This window comes from Nannizzia gypsea, genomic scaffold (genome assembly GCF_000150975.2).
Source record: "Nannizzia gypsea CBS 118893 supercont1.1 genomic scaffold, whole genome shotgun sequence".
NCBI classification, from domain to species: Eukaryota; Fungi; Ascomycota; class Eurotiomycetes; order Onygenales; family Arthrodermataceae; genus Nannizzia; species Nannizzia gypsea.
In genome coordinates, this window is record NW_003345201.1 from 2149677 (window position 1) to 2168899 (window position 19223).

Below are 19223 nucleotides of genomic sequence, written 5' to 3' on the forward strand. Positions count from 1 at the left end.
CTGTGGCTGGCGCAAGAGGGCGCTCACTCCTGTTCTAGTGATCTATATAAACCACATCCTCCTTGCGCAAACCATCCAGGCTGCTCCGTTTTACCCCTCCGACTACCCGTTAACGGTTTAACGACTGCAACACCACCAACCATTTTGGTATCTAAGAACAGGGCAAGAAGACGGCGCTATGAATGTGATAAAGCTCCAAAGGTCAGCAGTGGCCAGATAAAGCCGTCGTGGACACTGGGTTGTAGCTGACTTGGAGCATAGGAAATACCCGCAGTTCCAGCAGAACGAGATCTTTACCCTTCAAGATGCCTTTCACAGGCTAGACGTAGACGACAAGGGCTACCTCGACGAGGCCGAGACGATCAAGGCGACTCAGGCTTCAGAGAGACTGCCGTACGATGTTGTCCGCCAGACGCTGAAGGAGGTTGAACTCGACAGCTCCCGCCGGGTCGAGTTCGAGGATTACGTTGACGTCAGTGACCATTGATTGAACCCCTACATTTCAACTCAGCATGTACAGGGAAGAGAATTTATATTGAATTACGACAGTGGATGCTGACAGTGTACAGTTGATAGCAAAGTTGCGAAGTGGTGGCCAACCTGCCAGTGCCGCACCCCCCGTCCCCTCCAAGCCCTCGTCGCATATTGCTGGCGCTCACGGACATGCCTCCAAGGGAAGCATCAGCGGGAAGATCCACGTCCAGGGCTCCTCTGCAAACGTCACACACACCATCAACGAAGATGAGAGGACCGAATTCACCAGACACATCAATGCCGTGCTTGCCGGTGATCCAGACATCGGGCACATGCTGCCCTTTCCAACGGACACCTTTGAGATGTTCGATAAGTGCAAGGACGGTTTGGTGCTGGCGAAGCTTATCAACGATAGTGTGCCTGATACCATCGATGAGCGAGTATTGAACAGACCCGGTACACGGATAAAGCAGCTTAACGCTTTCCATATGACCGAGAACAATAACATTGTCATCAACTCAGCAAAGGGCATTGGATGTTCAGTTGTCAATATTGGAAGCGGAGATATCATTGAGGTCCGAGAACATCTTATTCTCGGCCTTATCTGGCAGGTTATTCGCCGTGGTTTGCTTGGCAAGATTGATATAAAGCTTCACCCTGAGCTATACAGATTGCTGGAAGACGATGAGACATTGGACGAGTTCCTTCGTCTACCCCCTGAGCAGATCCTGCTACGCTGGTTCAACTATCACCTTAAGAATGCCAAGTGGCACAGAACGTGAGTGCCGCCCTGTCCCGAGGAAGCTGAACAGTAGCTAACTTATATATACTAGAGTATCAAACTTCTCTACTGATGTCAAGGATGGAGAGAACTATACCGTTCTGCTTAACCAGCTGGCCCCTGATATCTGCTCACGGAAGCCTCTTGAGACTCGTGATCTGCTGCAGCGTGCCGAACAGGTCCTTGACAACGCTGACCTGCTCGAATGCCGCAAGTTCCTGACGCCATCTTCGCTTGTGGCCGGAAACCCCAAGCTTAACCTTGCGTTCGTCGCCAACCTGTTCAATACTCACCCTGGACTAGACCCCATTACAGAGGAAGACAAGCTCGAGGTGGAAGACTTTGATGCTGAGGGAGAGCGTGAAGCTCGTGTGTTCACTCTCTGGCTGAACTCCCTTGATGTCCAGCCTGCCGTCAACTCGCTCTTCAACGATCTAAGGGACGGAACCATCATCCTCCAGGCATACGACAAAGTCATCCCGAACAGCGTCAATTGGCGCCACGTTAACAAACCCCCCGCGTCCGGCGGGGAGCTTATGCGGTTCAAAGCTGTGGAGAACACCAACTACGTAATCGAGCTCGGGAAACAGAACCGTTTCTCCCTTGTAGGCGTTCAGGGGGCCGACATCACGGACGGCCAACGTACCCTCACTCTCGGCCTAGTTTGGCAGCTGATGAGAAAGGACATTACAAACACCCTGTCCTCCCTCGCTGAACGACTGGGCAAGCGTGAAATCACCGATACTGAAATGATTCGATGGGCAAACGACATGTCCCGTAAGGGCGGAAAGAGCTCAAGCATCCGCAGCTTCAAGGACCAGTCCATTGCCACTGGTATCTTCCTGCTCGACATCCTCAACGGAATGAAGAGCAGCTATGTTGACTATGACCTCGTCACCCCCGGACGAACAGACGAAGAATGCTATGCTAACGCAAAGCTCGCCATCAGCATCGCCAGAAAAATGGGGGCCACGATATGGTTGGTCCCTGAGGATATCTGCCAGGTTCGCCCTCGACTAGTCACCACATTCATCGGTAAGTTTGTTCCTGTTTGAATCCACTTTTCTCTCCTTCCTTCGCTAACCATTCCGCTAGGCTCGCTGATGGCGACATCTGAGAAGATGTGAGGGGGGAAACGGACGATCGAACTTCCTGCACTATGTAAAATAGCCAAACGTCAGGGCCAAGTGGACCATGGAGAGAACGCGGAATTGAACCACACTTGGGCTCAATGAGGAAGCTGGCTGTTTTGTTCTGGGACACTGAGGATAGCATAACAAAATACCTATATTTCAATCCGTCATTGCCAATTGACCTTCCGTATCTGTATTCTGTACCCTCCGCTGCGCTGCCGCTTCAAACAATTGAGGCATTTTCTAGCTACTTCTATCCGGCGGCTAGATGTGTAGTTAACTCGGAAAACGGCCCAAAGAAAATTCATGGCGTCAGGTGGACTGCAAAGCCTCTCTAAAGCAGTCCCCATTGCCTCTTTCCGCGGGAGGCTTGTTGTCCACCGGTTTCCAATCCATCTACTCCGCTTGGCCGACGAAGTTGTCAAAGCACGCCCAACAGCATAACCGGAGCTTCGTCCGGGAAGTAGGATCGGAAAGAGCTTATCGATAAGCTTTTTGGTGGCGCTTAGTGGGCCGGATCACCGGAGATTCACCGACGTTCCTTGATCCCACCTTCAGTTATATTGACCCCGACTACCCCAGGAAAAGACGGAGAAGCTCTTGGGAAGCTGTTTTTACCCCTGAGAGTTGAAGAAGACGAAGACGAACGAAACGGCTTGATTAAATCCATTCGGATACGTTGTTGTTAGCTATCTGGGCGTGGCCATGTCTCAGGTCAAAGGAAATGGAATCCGCATTGCCATTGACGTTAGTATCCTGTACCTGGCTTAACGTTGAGGCTCTTTCCCCCCTGTCCATTGAATACCTCGTACTGACATGTGTATAGCGTGGCGGCACGTTCACGGACTGCGTAGGCAATCCGGGGACGGGCAAGATGGAAGATGACGTCGTTATTAAGCTGCTATCCGAAGACCCCTCGAATTACAAGGATGCACCCCTTGAGGGAATCCGTAGGCTTCTTTCGAGGTTCCAGGGCGAAGAGATTCCTCGAGGCGTTCCATTGGACACATCCAAGATCGAGAGTATACGAATGGGCACGACTGTTGCTACCAATGCCCTCCTCGAGCGAAAGGGCGAGCGTATGGCCCTGGTCGTCACCCAGGGATTCCGGGATTGTCTGAAGATTGGAAACCAGTCTCGCCCCAAGATCTTTGACCTTGCTATTCGTCGACCGGACGACCTGTTCGAGGAGGTGGTGGAAATAGAAGAGAGAGTTACCCTGGAAGACTACGCTGAGGACCCCACGAGGCACGCGACCCCCACGGTAGCTCGTAGCGAAGAGGCCCAGGGTGCGGACATTGTTCGAGGCTTGTCTTCAGAGGCTGTACGGATTCTACAACGTCCATCTGATGAAAAAATCAAGCAACAGCTGCAGGCCTTATATGACAAGGGCTTTAGAAGCATCGCCGTCTGTTTGATGCACGGCTATACATTCCCAGACCATGAAGCTTTGGTGGGGAAAATCGCCACTGATATCGGTTTCACACATGTCAGCTTAAGTCACCAGCTTATGCCCATGATCAAGCTAGTTCCTCGAGGTACCTCTGCTTGTGCTGATGCTTATCTAACTCCAACCATCAAACGATACATTTCCGGCTTCCAGTCTGGGTTCAAGGGCGTCCTCGGTGCAGAGGGTGTTAAGGACCCGTCGCAGCCAAAGAGTGCCCGATGCGAGTTCATGCAGTCCGACGGTGGCCTTGTCGATGTCAATGGCTTCACTGGTCTTCGAGCCATCCTTTCTGGCCCTGCTGGTGGTGTTGTTGGATATGCCCTGACTAGTTATGACCCGAAGACCGCGATTCCCGTCATTGGCTTTGACATGGGAGGAACAAGTACCGATGTCAGTCGATACGGAGGCCGATACGAGCACGTCTTCGAAACCACCACAGCAGGTGTCACTATCCAGTCACCACAGCTTGACATTAACACCGTCGCTGCCGGAGGTGGTTCGCGTCTCTTCTACCGCAACGGCCTCTTCGTTGTTGGCCCAGAGTCAGCCGGTGCTCATCCAGGTCCTGCTTGTTACAGAAAGGGAGGTCCCCTAACTGTTACCGATGCCAACCTCTTCTTGGGCAGGTTGCTGCCTGAGTTCTTCCCCAAGATCTTTGGAAAGAATGAGGACGAAGGGCTGGATGAGAAGGCCAGTGCTGCCCTCTTCGAGGAGCTAGCTGTAAAGGTCAACGCCGAGATGGCTGAGAGTGGAAAGAAAGGGAAGATGACTGCTGATGAAGTTGCCTATGGGTTCATCAAGGTTGCCAACGAGGCAATGACTCGACCTATTCGCTCTCTCACAGAAGCCAAGGGCCATGATACCTCAAAACATCGTCTGGCTACTTTCGGTGGTGCTGGTGGACAGCACGCCGTTGCAATTGCCGAAAACTTGGGTATCAAGCAGATCTTAGTCCACCGCTATTCCTCCGTCCTGTCTGCTTACGGAATGGCCCTTGCCGATGTGGTTGACGAGAGCCAGGTTCCAGAGTCCATGTCCTGGTCTGAGAGCTCGGATATCAAGGCTAGCATCGAGAAGAGAATGCAGGAGTTGAAAAAGGGAGCCATCTCGAGACTCCAAAACCAGGGTTTCAAGGAAGAATCGATCATTTTCGAGGAATATCTCAACATGAGATACCGCGGAACAGAGTCTGCTCTTATGATCATCAAGTCACAAGACGACGCAGCATTTGGAAAATCCTTTATTGAGCAGCACGAAAAGGAGTTTGGCTTTACTCTTCCTGACCGTGACATCATCATTGATGACATTCGCCTCAGAGCTATTGGAAAGAGCTTCGATAGCTTCCCCAAGACCGTTGACGAGCAACTTCGTGACGCAAAGCCAGTTCCAGTATCCAAGGACAAGGCACATGCTACTCAGAAGGTATACTTCGAGGGCGGCCGCGTCGACACTCCTATCTACAAGATCGGATCCCTGGAAACAAACGACCGTATCGATGGCCCAGCTATCCTTGGAGATGGAACTCAAACTATCCTGGTCACTCCAACATCCTCTGCTCTCATCATTGATACTCATGTGGTTATCGACATTGATGTTCATAAGAAGGAGAGTACAAAGGCATCGGCTGATGAGGTCGATCCAATTCTGCTGAGTATCTTTGGCCATCGGTTCATGGCAATTGCTGAGCAGATGGGTCGTGCCCTTCAGAAGACTAGTGTCAGCACCAACGTCAAGGAGCGATTGGATTACTCTTGCGCTCTGTTTGACAGTGATGGTGGCCTTGTTGCCAATGCCCCCCATTTACCTGTCCATTTGGGCAGTATGTCCACTTGTGTTCGTACTCAAGCTGGTATATGGAAGGGAAAGCTAAAGCCAGGTGATGTCATTGTGACCAACCACCCTGAGTTTGGAGGCACCCATCTGCCAGATATCACTGTAATTACTCCAGCCTTCGCTGGCAATGAGATCGTGTTCTATGTTGCTTCCAGAGCACATCACGGTATGTATACGGTTCCCCAAAACGTACGTACTTCATCGAGTACTAACAGCTATTGTAGCGGATATTGGAGGAATCCTGCCGGGATCCATGCCGCCACACTCGAAAGAACTGTACCAGGAGGGAGCTGCCATCAAGTCAGAGAAGCTTGTCTCTGAAGGAAAGTTCAACGAAGAGCGTCTGATAGAGTTGCTCTACCGTGAACCTGCCAAATACCCCGGCTGCAGTGGAACTAGATGCCTTGCAGACAACCTCAACGACCTGAAGGCCCAGGTCGCCGCAAACCAGAAGGGTATCAGCCTCATCTCTACCCTCATTGAGGAGTATGGAGAATCCACCGTCCAACTGTATATGAGGAGTATTCAGAAGAATGCGGAGCTCAGCGTACGCAACTTGCTGAAGCAAGTTAGCGAGAGATTCAAGGGTGCAGACCTGACCGCAGTCGAACATATGGATGACGGTAGCCCTATCCATCTCAAGATTTCCATCGATGCGGAGAAGGGAGAGGCTATTTTTGATTTCGATGGCACGGGGCCTGAAGTATATGGTGAGTTATTATGCGGACCATCAACCATTAAAGATACATTTACCTTGCTAACGATGACATAGCCAATACCAATGCCCCTGAAGCTGTCACCTACTCCGCTATCATTTACTGCCTGAGATGTCTCATTTCCGAAGACATCCCACTTAACCAAGGTTGTCTGAAGCCCATTGACGTTCGAATCCCTAAGGGTTCTTTCCTATCTCCCTCTAGCAAGGCCGCAGTTGTGGGTGGAAATGTCATGACGGTAAGTTTAGAATATCATTTATAGTGATAATGACCCTCAAGTGACCACGCTAACCCATGTATAGAGTCAACGTGTCACGGATGTCATCTTGAAGTGCTTCCAGGCCTGCGCTGCCTCCCAGGGCGATACTAACAACCTCACCTTCGGATTCGGAGGTAACGTTTCAGGCGAAGAAGAAACCAAGGGCTTTGGATACTACGAGACCATCGCAGGTGGTAGTGGAGCCGGCCCTGACTGGGAGGGAACCTCCGGAGTCCATACCCACATGACAAACACCCGCATCACTGATGCCGAAGTGTTTGAAAGAAGATACCCCGTTATCCTTAGAGAATTCAGCCTGCGTGCTGGATCCGGAGGGGCTGGCCAGAACCGCGGTGGTGATGGTGTCATCAGAGATATCGAATTCCGCATTCCTGTCCAGGTATCTATCCTTTCCGAACGCCGAGTCTACCACCCCTATGGCATGGGCGGAGGAGAAGAGGCTGCGTGCGGACAGAACATCTGGGTCCGCAAGATGCCCCAGCCAGAAGGATCCGAGGAGCCTCCAGTTATCAAACATGTGAACCTGGGAGCTAAGAACACCGCCAATATGGAACCAGGTGATCGTATCATTATCAAGACTCCTGGTGGAGGTGGATATGGAAAGCCTGGAACTGAAAGCGTGGTTCGAAAGGAAGCTGATCCCCAACTTGCTTGGAAAGGAGGTTCTTTGGCATCGCGCATTGGAACTCAAGAAACCAGCATGTAAGTTGGTATGAGTTGGAACAAACAAAGTAGGCTAGATAGGCAGCTAGGTATTTATTGTTGCCAAAAATAAAAAACGGCTCGCCGAGCCACGCATTTTTGATTATATCGATCTCAGATTAATCCGCATTAGGCCAAAAGCGTGCGTGTGCTCAATAGAAGCGTTGTTTTCAATCAAAATGGAGACCTCCGAATTACCTTCCCATATTCCAGACACCAGCCGAATGGTAGCATATTAAGTCATATACACGGTAGCCACGCCATGGTAAAGAAGTCCCGCCAAGGAAGAAAGCCTTTCTTTGTACTCCGTATTCCGTATTTATCAACTTATTTTATTCGTCATCCTCATCACTTGTAGCTTCGAAGTTTTTCGTGGGAGATGACTTCTTCGTCTTGGAAGTGGATTTCGACTTCTCTTCTTCTTCCGCGTCTGACATTTCTTCATCATCTTCAACTGTGGCGGAGGCTTCTGAGAAATCCGGACGGATAACCTTGCCTCCTTTCTGTTCCACAACGGCTGAGATTTCAGGAAGTAATGTAACGAGACTGTTGAACTGTTCTAGCGTCATAGATATGCCCTAGCGGTGAGAATGAAGGGGTTAGTATCTTTCTATTACTAGACACGGTTCAATGGCTCGTATTACCTTCTTCCCAGGCAGTTCCTGTCCATCTTTCTCATAATACTCGCGCACGTTCACTAGAACGCGTCCCTTGAAGGTTGATATAGTGACACGCCGTTGACGCGAGATCTCCCAGTATGGGTCGCCGTTGGAATCCGTCTTGGGAGCTTTATCTAACGCTGAAGATATCTCAGCATTTGGATGGGCTTTTGCTGTGTCACCAGTTGTTTTGGCTCTCTTGGAACGGTCTTCGGACGCCGCTGGCTCGACATCTTCGGGAGATGAAGCTCGTTTTCCGCGTTTGAAACCCATCCTTTAAAAGCGCGTTTTAAGATGCGGTTTCAAGGAAAAGGATAAGGCAAAAAGAACACGAACGTATGAATCTCAACGTCTTCTATTTAAGCGAACAGGCTAGAAATCCCAAGAAGCTGGAGTCAGCAGGGAGCAAATCGCTGTGCTCTTGGTAGTGTTTGATATATACATCAAGAGAGACCAGTAAAGGAAGTAACGACGTCAAAAGAAGAGAAGATTATGTAAAAATTGCCAAGCCATGAACACCTCGATATAATGCGACTTACATAATCTAACCGGGGGGAACACCAAATATTTCATCAAGACATAAAAACAGATAGAAAAAGGGGGAAGGAAAAAGCGAGACGATTAGGGCTGTATTAAAATTCAAGCCATGACGTATTCACTGCCTCGTTTGATGAACTTATCAATCATAAGGCCGATATCATTCAGCGCGAACCGGCAGGCGTAGAATCCGAAGAATTCAGATGCATGCCGGGTGCTAAGCTCGAGGCCAACTAGAGTCTGAGATGTATGTCTTAGACCTGGATCTTCAACTTGGCGGGCAATTTGGTCTGTTCGAACAAAGTTAGTATTTAAGCGGCTTATTTATTGAATCGAAAGCAGGTAGATGCGGTGGCGGTGGAAAGTTAACATACCTATAACTTGCGCAGCGTCAAAAAGCCTGGCTAGAGCGCTCATATAGTTTGCATTTGGCCCGGTGCAGTTGAGTCCAAGGGCATCTCGTCGTGGAGAAGCCGAAGCAGCCGTCTCAGTCATCGGTAGCGATGTCATTGTCAAGTTTTCCCTGCCGCCGTTATCTCTCGATATGCCGCTTGAGCTTGTGTTCGATACACCGGAGCTCTTTGATCGGAGCTTTCGCCACGAGGAAAGGTATGATTTGCTTCCGCTGCTAGAAAGTTTGGAGGAAGAATCTACCGCTGGAGAGGTGTCATCTGATGATAGCTTGAAAAGCGCCATGGCGCCTTGTACGCCAACTTCATTCCCAAGTTTCCTAGACCATACGGCCTGCACCTGATCCAGGATGTTTTCAAACGCTTGCATTTCCTCTAGTACGGCATCAGCATCGTTGATGTCGACACTTGCTAGTTTGAGTAGTGCTGCGGTGAGCAGATCGCAGTTTGAGATCTTCTCTTCTAGCCCCTTGATTCGCACGTTTTTCACTTTCCATATGTCTCTGGGTATAAATAGTTTAGTGGTAAGGTATCCACCACGGGGATGGGTTATCGTTTCGTATAGGCATCTCATCAGCCAGAACGGACGGAGGAGGAATGACTGGGGGCAAGGTTCGAGAGGGATGGGCGCATCTGGGGCGTTGGGGTTGGGCGATCCTGGCGTGAGCGGAGAATGAATGTTATTGTCAAATAGGTGTCTTGATGGGCCAGCTGAACTGAGTGTTGGCACGGCGGGCAAAGAGAATGTCTTGCCTAGCTCGGGGACAAAAGAAGTGGTGAAGGGACTGCTGGGAGCATGTGAAGATTTACTCAGAGCAGGAGCTGAGTATGTAGGTTCTCTGTGGGATATGCCTGGTGCAGAATGTAGCCTGCTCAAAGTTAATGGGTGGAGACGTCAATAACGTATCAAAATCGACGGACTCATGTGTATTTAAGGGTAGGAAAAGCTGAGATCGCAGGGGAATCTGGGCCTGATGGTTCTGGAGATCCGATTGCTGTATGTGGACGTTGCTGTAACGCTTCAAGATTGAAATCGCTCGACGATTTTCCGTGGCTGGTCTTTGATGGTAGAGGGGTGATGGGATGTGCTAGGAGCATTGAGGGTGGTACTTGACGAGCCCCGTCTGCACTTGACGGCGCTGAGCCGGTCTCTATTATTAGGTCCTTTGGACGGCCCGACAGCCTTCGCGACCGGACGGTGGATGCCATGATATCTGGTGTGTCTGGAGCGCTTGTTGTTGCCTTTGCCGAAGGTGATGGCGGTGTTGGTGTAGCGCGAGTGGGAGCCGGTGGTAATTGCTGCTGCTGTTGGTGTTGTTGGACCGGTGGGTGAGGCGGTGGAGGCGGTGGAGGCGGAGGCGCACCTACGGGCGGAGGGAGCTTTTGAAACGGCTGGGAATAAGAAAGAATATTTTTGGCAATTCCGCCAGGCGGAATCGAGTAGTCGTCTTCCTCAGTAAGGGTGGAAAGTAAGGTGCCCGTGTTCGTTCGGCTTGATGCGACGGAGCTGCCCCAGGTTCTGTTCGAATAGCCGCTGGATCCTGACTGCCGTGGAAGCGCCGATTTGGACGAGAGATCGAACTCGAAATCATCCATCATCTCCTCCAGGATTCGCTCCTCTTCCTCGGCCTCATGGTCTGCGTATCCTGTCTGGTCAAGGTCAGAACCAGAACCCACGTCTAGGTCATCAGGGGAAACCTCGGGTCTTCTCCGGTCTCGCTCCCTGGCGGAGACACTGGCGGCTTCAGCCTCTAGCTCGGCCTCTCGTACCTTTTGTTTCGCCAATTCGATATTCCGGCGCACATGGGACATGATATCATGTTCCGGTTCGTCCTCTCGAGGGATGATTTCGAGTCCGTCATCGTAGGCAGCCTCGACGGCCTCATCAAGGGCAGCGTCGAACTCGGCCTCGGTGCCTCTGCTGTAGTGAGCTTCCTGTTTCCGGCGTAGATAGAGAGAGGAGTTTGCCGAGCGTATGGACGAGCTCGATGAGGCGCCTGACTCGTCTATAGTATCCAGCCAGGAAGTTGACTCTGTGCCCTTTTCCTGGAGGTTCTGCAGGTCCCCGTTTGCAACGTTCGAGGAATGTTCGTTCGTGCTTGCGTAGCCACCCAGATGAGGAAGTATGTCCATGTTCGTGCTATTTGTGTTGTTCATGTCGTTAGAGCCGCCGTCTTCGCCAGAGGGATGCAGGGACTGCTGCCGGGGCGGAAAGTAACGTTCATCCTGCGATTCTGTGGCGGGTGATTTGGCGAGTATCCGGGTGGCAGTGGCGGTGCCAATGACATAGATATCCTGATCGTCTGCATTGCCGTCTGTGATGTGGGTGGATAGGAGGCTCTGAGATAGCGATTCCCCGCTCGGCGGTCTCTCCGGCAGGGCCTTTCCGCCAGCCTGCAGCGCCAGACCCAGGCGCCGGAGTTCGTTGATTCGCGTAGTGTACGTATTCCTCTGCGTGGGATTGGGATCAGTTAAGAAAGGAGGCTCTCTACACACACAAAGACAAAAATCCGCAGATGGAAAAGGAAAGCAAAAAAAAACTCACGATATCGTCTAGCTTGTGTCTCTCCTCGTCGGCACCAGCCCGCTGCATGACCTGCGCGAGGAGACCGCAGGCGTCGGTGTAAGCATCGATAGCGCCCTCATAGTTGGTGGCATTGTCGAGCAGGACGGCGGTATTGGCCTTCTGCAGCGTCTGGACAACATTGTCTTCTGCGTGGCTGCCCTGACGCTGCTGCTGGTGCCGTCACGAGCGGCGGGCGGCGGTGGTCGAAGGTCGTAAGTCCCATCCATCGATCCTCTACTAGGGCTGTAGCAACGTCGCTGCTGACCGACAAGCCATTCATCGGGGGTCTAGAGCAAGCACTATGGACATGGTCGACCTGCGTGGGAAACGGGGGAGCGGCAAGCTGGCTAAACGCCGTCGGACAGGGCTGCGTTTCGGGAGCTGCTGCTGCTGCTGGACGAGAATCGAGTCGTCGACGCCGTGAGAGCCGCGTAAAGGAGACGCAAGAACGCAGAGAGAAATCGTACAAGTCGTAGAGGACGAGCAAGAGGTCGAGCAGGGCGACCGAGAGGGACCGCAAGGGGGGCCAAGGGGGGCGTCAGGGGCTTCTGCTTCCTTTTTTTCCTTTGGCTTTTCCCTTTTACTTTGTCTTTTCTTTTCTTTTCTTCGCGCTTGCAGCGTGGAGACCGCCGTGAAGAGGCTCGACGGCTGCTTTTCCGCTGGTCGTTTTTCTTCTTCGGTGGAAGCTGCTGGTGGTGATGGTGATGGTGATGGTGATAATGTGGTGATGTGATGATGTTGTGATGAAGTTGGAGAAAAGTTGAGGTGTCGTTAAATGAACGCCGGGCGTTTGGGCTTCTGCTCTCTTACGCTGACTGCGGCCGGAGCAAAACCTCAGCAGTAAGCAGCGTGATTAATCTATATGCATCACATCGTCGCTGGGATGGTTCTCGCGTTGTGCAGCAGGTTGATGATGCATCCAGGGATCAGAACAGGCAGAGCGAACTCTTCGCTTAAGCTGTAGGTGTTCTGTGTAGACAGCGTAGCGTGGTCGGCTTTACAATGCGGCCTCGTCTTCATCCTCGCCGCCGACGAGCCCTATGTGTTTATATGTGTTTATAGCGCCGGACTCGACTGCGCATCCCGGCCCCTTACAGCGAGATCCATGCATATAATTGTCTTCTTTTGCTGGGCTTTTTTATCGTCAACGTCTTTTTGCTTCTTTTCTTCCTTTTCATTTGTGATATCACGTGATGGTGATATTTTAGTTGAAGACGAAGATAAAAAGAAGAAGATAAAGAAGAAGATAAAAGAGACAGAGGAAGAGAAAGAGAGACGGTTGAGAGCTCAAGAGACGAAGAGAGAAAAGATGGAAATGTCGAGGAGTCGCTGTTGGGCTCAGGTTGGCCAGGTAAGAGAGAGTAACAAGAGCAAGAGGGAAAGAAAGAGACAGAGACTGACAGCTTGCAGGCAGCAAAGAAGCAGCTCACGGCGAGACAGCAGTGCGAATATGCAAAGAAGAGTCTCCTAGGGACATCAAACCGGACTCTCTCCAGCAGCGCGAGGTCGTTACAGCCGGTTAGCAGCAGCAATGGCAGTGGTCGCAGTTGTGGACGGAGAGACGGAGTTGCATGGAGTATAACGGCTGGCGATAGTAGAGTAAGGACGGCGATTCCAACTGCATATATGACCAAGCGAGAGATGTCCGGCATCCGGGGGACGTATATGGCTTATGGGCTTGCAAAGAGACTGTTTGCTGCCTGTTCAGAGCAGGCAGATTACTCGATATCAGAGAAGCTGCGGAAGGCCGAGCAGGTCCCCAAGGCGGAGTCGGGCGAGGAGATAGGCGAAGGCAGCGGATGGTGGTATGACGGTGAGGAAATCCCTCTCTCTCTGTGTCATTCTGATATCTATATGGATGCTAATGGATAATGGATGGTAGAGCTCGGTCTTTCCCCCACATTCTCGTCCTGGGCTCATGTCACCTTTATACACATGTATCTCATCACAGCTCGACTACGCGCGCTTCCTTCGCCCGAGAACTTCCAGGCATACAACAGATACCTGTTCGAACACTTCTCCCAGGAATCTGAGCGGCGCATGGTCGAGGTGCATGGCATCACCTCGCGCGGCATCCGGGTCACCTACCTGAAGGACTTGTTCGAGCAGTGGAGAGGCGCCATAGCTGCTTACGACGAAGGCTTGGTCAGGGGAGACGCCCAGCTGGCTGCTGCTGTCTGGAGGAACCTGTTCAAGGGCCTGGCCACAGACCACAAGGGCGAAGAGCTCGACTGGGCCAAGATCGCAAAGGTCGTCATGTACATGCGCCGGTCCCTGGATAAGCTGGCCGAATTCGAGGACACGGATCTCCTGACCGAGTTTGCCAAAGGAGCAGGGTCCGAGACCTTCTTTAGCACGGCTGAGCTGGTTATCCCTGAGCAAGAAGATGAGAGCGCTCAGAGCAGTAATCTGGGGCCGCTGGGGAAGCCACTGGGGCAGCCAAGGGTTGTTTAGCCAGGCGCAGAGTCATTCTTTTTGTCTACTGTAATATACATGTACAACAGCATCAGTCACGAATACGGTTCCATCTTCTTCGTCTTCATCTTTACATTTCTTATCCATCTTCCTTTCGTCTGATCTTGGTCTTATCTTGTCGTCTTATATCGCCGTTGAAAGCTCCTGCTTAGCTCAGCTTCAATGGCCAGGAACAACCTTCGCATCGTCCGACCAACGAGAAGCGACGACAACAAACAGCGAGAAGAAGCTGCCCTGTTACTTCTCACTACGCTACCTTATACATATATATATATATACATATATATATACATATATATAGCAAGAGAGAAAGGCTCGCGCTTACTTGTATACCTTGTTCGTTAAAAGCTGACTACAGACACCGTTATGGCGGACTCAATCCCTCAGGTACAGATCGAGCTCCCAGCAGACGTCGAGATGGAAGAATCAACAGCTCTAGCAGCAGAAGAAAACCCTTCGGCAGAAGAGACCAAGGAAGAAGGGAAGGATAAAGAGCCAGAAGTCCAGGAGACACCAGCCGAGCCCGAAGTCCCCACCCAGCAGTCGCTTTTCCTCAAGTATGTACAGCTCGCTCTGTAGCATCATAGCAAAAACACAGCACAGCATTACTCGCCATTGTAATGATATACCGGCTGATGTTCCGAATAGCTACCTTACATCGCCCATAGTACAGTTAGTGCTGGGCAAAGGTGAAGAGCAAACCACCCTCACGGCGCACCAGGCTGTCCTTGAACCGAGTCCATTCTTTGCAGAGAAACTCTCCCAGTGCGAACAGACAGGTGATGTCAGTGCTAGTGCTATTCTCTGTTAACCCTTTCTACATCTAAAGACTGTCTGAAGGCTGTGCTAACAAACCCGTGTATAGAGGCGCATCTACCTTGAAGACGAATACACAGATACAGTAGCATGTTTCCTACAATACCAATATACAGGAGAATACTTCCCTCGGCTCCTCCCCTCAGGCAAAGACCTCGAACAAGATCCAGCGATCCCCAAGGTCGACTCGAGCGGCGACCAGCTCCTCAAGCACGCTCGAATCTACAGTCTAGCTGAAAAGCTTGGAAACGATAAACTCAAGTTGCTTGCTCAGAACAAGATTGGTAGCATTGAGAGTAGTGCCACGGGCGAGATTGCGTACGCGAGATATGTGTATAGCCATACCACACCGGATGACACTGCTATCAGGGGACCGGTTGCTCGTTTCTGGGCTAAGATGAGTGATGTGCTGCGACATGATGCCGAGGAGGAGTTCAGAGCGCTGTGCCTTGAGCATCCTCAGTTCAGTTTCGATCTGCTTAATCGGGTGTTGGATATGAAGGAAAAGAGGGCCAGGGAGCGTGATAACACCAGCAGCCCGGCTTTCAAGGGCCCGGCTCGAAAGAGATCTAGAGCTTTTTAAAGTGGTTGTACGAGTAGCTGGTTTTCCATTGGTATTACCCGCGGGTAATGGAGCTTTTTATTCATACTATGTAATATCAATCAACAGGGCTGCGGTCGGTTTTGGCAGCAAATCAACTGGGTAGATCATAAATATGTACATTCTCCTTCGCGCCTTGTCTGGCCACTCAGTGGCGTGTACAAGATACCTACTTGGCGCCCTCCTGGACAATGCGCTCAACTTCCTCGGGCTCCTTTGGCACTGTAGTAAGGTTCTCGAAGCCGTTGGCGCGGACGACGACGTTGTCCTCGATACGCACACCCCCAACAGCCCAGTACTTGTCTAGCACTTCGGTGTTGATGTACTTGCTGGTCTCCGGGCTAGTAAGGAATGGCTCAATGATGTAGCGGCAGAAGTAGACCTAGAACAATGTTAGCAAGTACATACTTAGTGTATATACACATCTAGTATCCACTAGAAAAAGAACTATATTAAAAAACTTACACCAGGCTCGATAGTAATGACAGATCCCTCTGGGACAGTGCCACGCAGACGCAGGTACTTGAACATGCGGTTCGGGTCAGCTGGGTTAGGGTTGCCACCGACATCATGGGTGTCCATGCCGAGATGGTGGCCTAGGCCATGGGGGAAGAAGGCAGTGCTGACTCCCTTCTCAAAGATCTCGTCCTCGGAACCAGTGAGAATGCCGATCTTCAGCAGCCCCTTGATAGCCACCCGGTGGACCGCAGCGTGCATATCATCGAACAGAACATCAGGCTTGATCATGCCAAAGGCGACTTTTTGCATCTCCAAGGCAATGTCGTAGATCTGGCGGCCCTCGGTCGTGAATTTGCCGGACAAGGGGAATGCACGTGTGATGTCTGCGCAGTAGGCCTTGTACTGGCATCCAGCATCGATAAGGACGAGCTGGTCCTTAACCCCAGTAGCTGGGTTGGTTAGGTCACCGTTGTTCTTAGTGTAGTGGAGAGTGGCAGCATTGGGCCCACACGCCAGAATTGGGTGGTAGGACTGGTCGGAGCAGCCGTTGGACATGCAGACATAGTTGAGAGTAGCGTAGAGCTCTCTCTCATTCTTTGACTTGGTAGCAGCCTTCATCACTTCGATGTGGGCTTGGCTAGAGACCTCGTTGGCACGTCGGAGAAGGCCAATCTCATACTCGTCCTTGACCACACGGCAAGTCTCGATAGCAAGCTTCAAAGCAGCAGTGTCGTTCTGCTTGAAGGATGAAAAGGAGACCTCCGGGCAGACTCTGTCCGCAATTGTGAAGACCTTCTCGCCTCCGCAGTTTGCGAGATAGTTGTTTATCTCGGTAGTGAGGAGCACGGTATCGACATCGAACTGCTTCAAGGCCTCGGCAGGCTCGAGAGGGAGGCCGGACCACATAACCGAGGCTGGCTCGACTGGTGGAATGAACAGAGTGAGTTCATCTTTCCCAATGTTGTATGCAACAGAGCACTCGGCCTCAAGACAGCCGGACAGGTAGAGGAAGTTTCGTCGTTGGCTATCACATTTTTTCATTAGCTTAATTCGCCTAGTCAGGTGTATTTTTATGCTCACCGGAAGTGAAATGGCTCGTCACTATCATCAATAATATGCTCCTTCTGGCCTTCGACAAAGATAATGCCAGTAGAGCCATGCCCCGCGGCCTTGAGCTTCTCCGCGACGCGCCTGGCGTGGCTCTTAGCCGGGTACTTGTCGACATTGATATCCATAATCACTGTAGACCGGTTATATAGGGCAAGGATAAGCTGGGCGATAAGCAGACAAGAAGGTTAGAATACGGCAATAGTGAAGTTGTTTATATGTTGTTGTAATTGCCTTGCCCTTCTCCTCTTCTTTCATTTCGGTCGTATTGATGCTGGGATAAAGCGCGGGGCTAAATATGGCTAACGACGGGTCGATTACATAACGGCGGATGTTTGTTGGATATCACGGCGACGGGAGACAAGGAAAAGAGTTGAACGAGACGAAGGGCGTGAGACGGCGATGAAGTTGATGGTAGTTGAGAGGAAGCATGAGGCTGGAGGGCGGCGGTCGCTAGTTAGGCGGTGATGGCTTTTCTAGTACAGCTCGCCGTCATCGTCGAGGACCTCTTCAAAATCGATGGACCACTCGTCAATCTCGGCAAACTTCTTCTTCTGAAGCAGCAGCTCTTCGCTCATGACGGGAGCTACTATCTCTCTCTCCGAAGAGATCTCAGCCTCCTCTTCGGTCTGGTTCTCCTTGTCCCAGTCTGCATCACCGCCCTTGCTGAGGCGGGAGTAGGTCTTCTTCGGCGTTGTACTCTTCCTTGGTTGAGATGTTACAGTAGCAGCTTTACCACGCCCTTTCTTCGGCTGTGGTGTGTTCTGAGCTTTTTCTCGCAGTTTGAACCCGGTTTGGTGCTGTGCTCGCTTTGTCTTTTGCCGGCTTGTAGCTGTGCCGTCTTGTTGCCCTCCAGTATAATTGAGCTCATCTTCTGAGCTTGGAGCAGAAAGCACATAATTCTTAGCTCCAGCGCGAGAACGCTTGCTCCTATTAGTGGCCAGGCCTTTACGTCGTCGCGGAAGTAAGGCATCTTGCAATGAGGTCGTAGACATATGGGTAAGTTTCGAAGGCCGAAGTCCCGGTTTCTGGGTTGCAAAGCTCTCTGGAGTTGAAGCAGGAGGTGTTATGGTCCCTATACTACTTTCTGGAGGTGCCATAACTGCTGTTTGTCGTCTGCGCTGCGGTGTTTTCGCTATGGCGAAATTCATGGAGGGTAGAGAGTCCACAGAGGTAAGTGATGAACGATCATCGTTGTCCTCGTCTCCCTCTACAGCCACAGGTATCTCAGGCCGGACTTCATCAACAGCAGTTTCCTGTTCTTGATGTTCATCTATAACATCTCGCTCTTCCAGCACGTCATCAGCAAACGGCGGTTCATCCAAATCCTGCGCAAGGGCAGACGGCTCATCCGGAATTCTGTTATCCGAAATAAGATCATGTCGAACAGGTATCTCAACAAACACCTGTGGTAATTTTGGTGTCTTCTTTGCTGCTGTGGGAGTAATATCAGCCTGGTTTAGGGACTTTCTCCTCTTTGCTGGAAGTGGTGTAGATACGTCCTCTGGATCAAAGCTACCTAACAGATCATCAGAGCCCAACTCAGACGATCCAAGATCCAAGGAGTCATCCCCCACAAGCTGTAATATACTCGGCTGCCTAGGACGCGGGCGAAATGCGCTTAATATAGAGCTTTCAAAGGCAGGCGTGTGCCCTCTTTGAATCGTATCCCTTCTTGCGCTACCTGGGAATCCTTGCAGCCTTAAAGATGCTCCCATACTAACACCACCAGATAAAGGTGCATCTACCTGCTGGCGGTCTCTGACGGGTGTTTGGCTACCGAATGCCTCTCGTGCCCGTTCATTCCGTATCATCTCTGAGCTTTGATCTTGTATTTCGTCGCTTTGCCCCTCCACATCGGAATTATCAGCATCTTTGCTAGAGTTGAGCTTAGATTTTGACGCCGGTTTCGCGCTCGTGGCAGGCCTTTTGAGTTGTTCTCCAGGCACCTTTCGCTTAGGTCTTCCCCTCGTCGCATTTGTTTTGGCAGGTTGTGCAGCAGGTTGATCGTTGCGAGTGACTCGGGCTCGTTTCGCCGCTGGTCTGGGCATCTTTGTTAACTGTAATAGCTTCTCCAGTTATGGGATGTCACTTCCTGGCTTCTACACAGGCCGAACGGAGGATCTTAGGGTATCCTGTATCTCTATGAGCTTTGGAACGCGTGGTTGAATTAAATGTAAAATGTTGAAGTTGACGCGCCGCTTGTTTTGTTTGGTCCAAAAAG

At 51.2% G+C, this 19223-nt stretch overlaps 9 protein-coding genes across 9 annotated transcripts; 4 read left to right on the forward strand and 5 right to left on the reverse strand.

Annotated features, from left to right (window-relative positions):
- Window positions 1–178: 178 nt before the first annotated feature.
- Window positions 179–2382, forward strand: MGYG_00820 (fimbrin; the record flags this gene model as incomplete). Its single annotated transcript, XM_003176683.1, has 5 exons — window positions 179–201; window positions 262–472; window positions 570–1252; window positions 1308–2290; window positions 2351–2382. 5 exons carry the CDS (start codon window positions 179–181, stop codon window positions 2380–2382), a joined length of 1932 nt encoding a protein of 643 aa, XP_003176731.1.
- A 711-nt stretch (window positions 2383–3093) lies between these two features.
- Window positions 3094–7373, forward strand: MGYG_00821 (5-oxoprolinase; the record flags this gene model as incomplete). The annotated part of the gene is made up of 5 exons (XM_003176684.1): window positions 3094–3135; window positions 3215–5837; window positions 5896–6381; window positions 6444–6625; window positions 6690–7373. The coding sequence occupies 5 exons, from the start codon at window positions 3094–3096 to the stop codon at window positions 7371–7373; spliced, it is 4017 nt and encodes a 1338-aa protein (XP_003176732.1).
- A 328-nt stretch (window positions 7374–7701) lies between these two features.
- On the reverse strand, window positions 7702–8301 carry MGYG_08902 (hypothetical protein; the record flags this gene model as incomplete). The annotated part of the gene is made up of 2 exons (XM_003176685.1): window positions 7702–7947; window positions 8014–8301. 2 exons carry the CDS (start codon window positions 8299–8301, stop codon window positions 7702–7704), a joined length of 534 nt encoding a protein of 177 aa, XP_003176733.1.
- Window positions 8302–8667: 366 nt separating this feature from the next.
- Window positions 8668–11768, reverse strand: MGYG_08903 (hypothetical protein; the record flags this gene model as incomplete). Its single annotated transcript, XM_003176686.1, has 5 exons — window positions 8668–8855; window positions 8940–9844; window positions 9994–11426; window positions 11521–11670; window positions 11706–11768. The coding sequence occupies 5 exons, from the start codon at window positions 11766–11768 to the stop codon at window positions 8668–8670; spliced, it is 2739 nt and encodes a 912-aa protein (XP_003176734.1).
- A 353-nt stretch (window positions 11769–12121) lies between these two features.
- Window positions 12122–12561, reverse strand: MGYG_00823 (hypothetical protein; the record flags this gene model as incomplete). The annotated part of the gene is made up of 2 exons (XM_003176687.1): window positions 12122–12356; window positions 12413–12561. 2 exons carry the CDS (start codon window positions 12559–12561, stop codon window positions 12122–12124), a joined length of 384 nt encoding a protein of 127 aa, XP_003176735.1.
- A 295-nt stretch (window positions 12562–12856) lies between these two features.
- MGYG_00824 (CBP3) lies at window positions 12857–13995 on the forward strand (the record flags this gene model as incomplete). The annotated part of the gene is made up of 3 exons (XM_003176688.1): window positions 12857–12892; window positions 12952–13354; window positions 13424–13995. The coding sequence occupies 3 exons, from the start codon at window positions 12857–12859 to the stop codon at window positions 13993–13995; spliced, it is 1011 nt and encodes a 336-aa protein (XP_003176736.1).
- A 387-nt stretch (window positions 13996–14382) lies between these two features.
- Window positions 14383–15415, forward strand: MGYG_00825 (hypothetical protein; the record flags this gene model as incomplete). Its single annotated transcript, XM_003176689.1, has 3 exons — window positions 14383–14573; window positions 14665–14800; window positions 14882–15415. The coding sequence occupies 3 exons, from the start codon at window positions 14383–14385 to the stop codon at window positions 15413–15415; spliced, it is 861 nt and encodes a 286-aa protein (XP_003176737.1).
- A 187-nt stretch (window positions 15416–15602) lies between these two features.
- On the reverse strand, window positions 15603–17127 carry MGYG_00826 (xaa-Pro dipeptidase; the record flags this gene model as incomplete). The annotated part of the gene is made up of 3 exons (XM_003176690.1): window positions 15603–15815; window positions 15899–16916; window positions 16973–17127. 3 exons carry the CDS (start codon window positions 17125–17127, stop codon window positions 15603–15605), a joined length of 1386 nt encoding a protein of 461 aa, XP_003176738.1.
- A 348-nt stretch (window positions 17128–17475) lies between these two features.
- MGYG_00827 (hypothetical protein) lies at window positions 17476–19050 on the reverse strand (the record flags this gene model as incomplete). Its single annotated transcript, XM_003176691.1, has 1 exon — window positions 17476–19050. The coding sequence occupies one exon, from the start codon at window positions 19048–19050 to the stop codon at window positions 17476–17478; it is 1575 nt and encodes a 524-aa protein (XP_003176739.1).
- Between the last annotated feature and the right edge of the window lie 173 nt (window positions 19051–19223).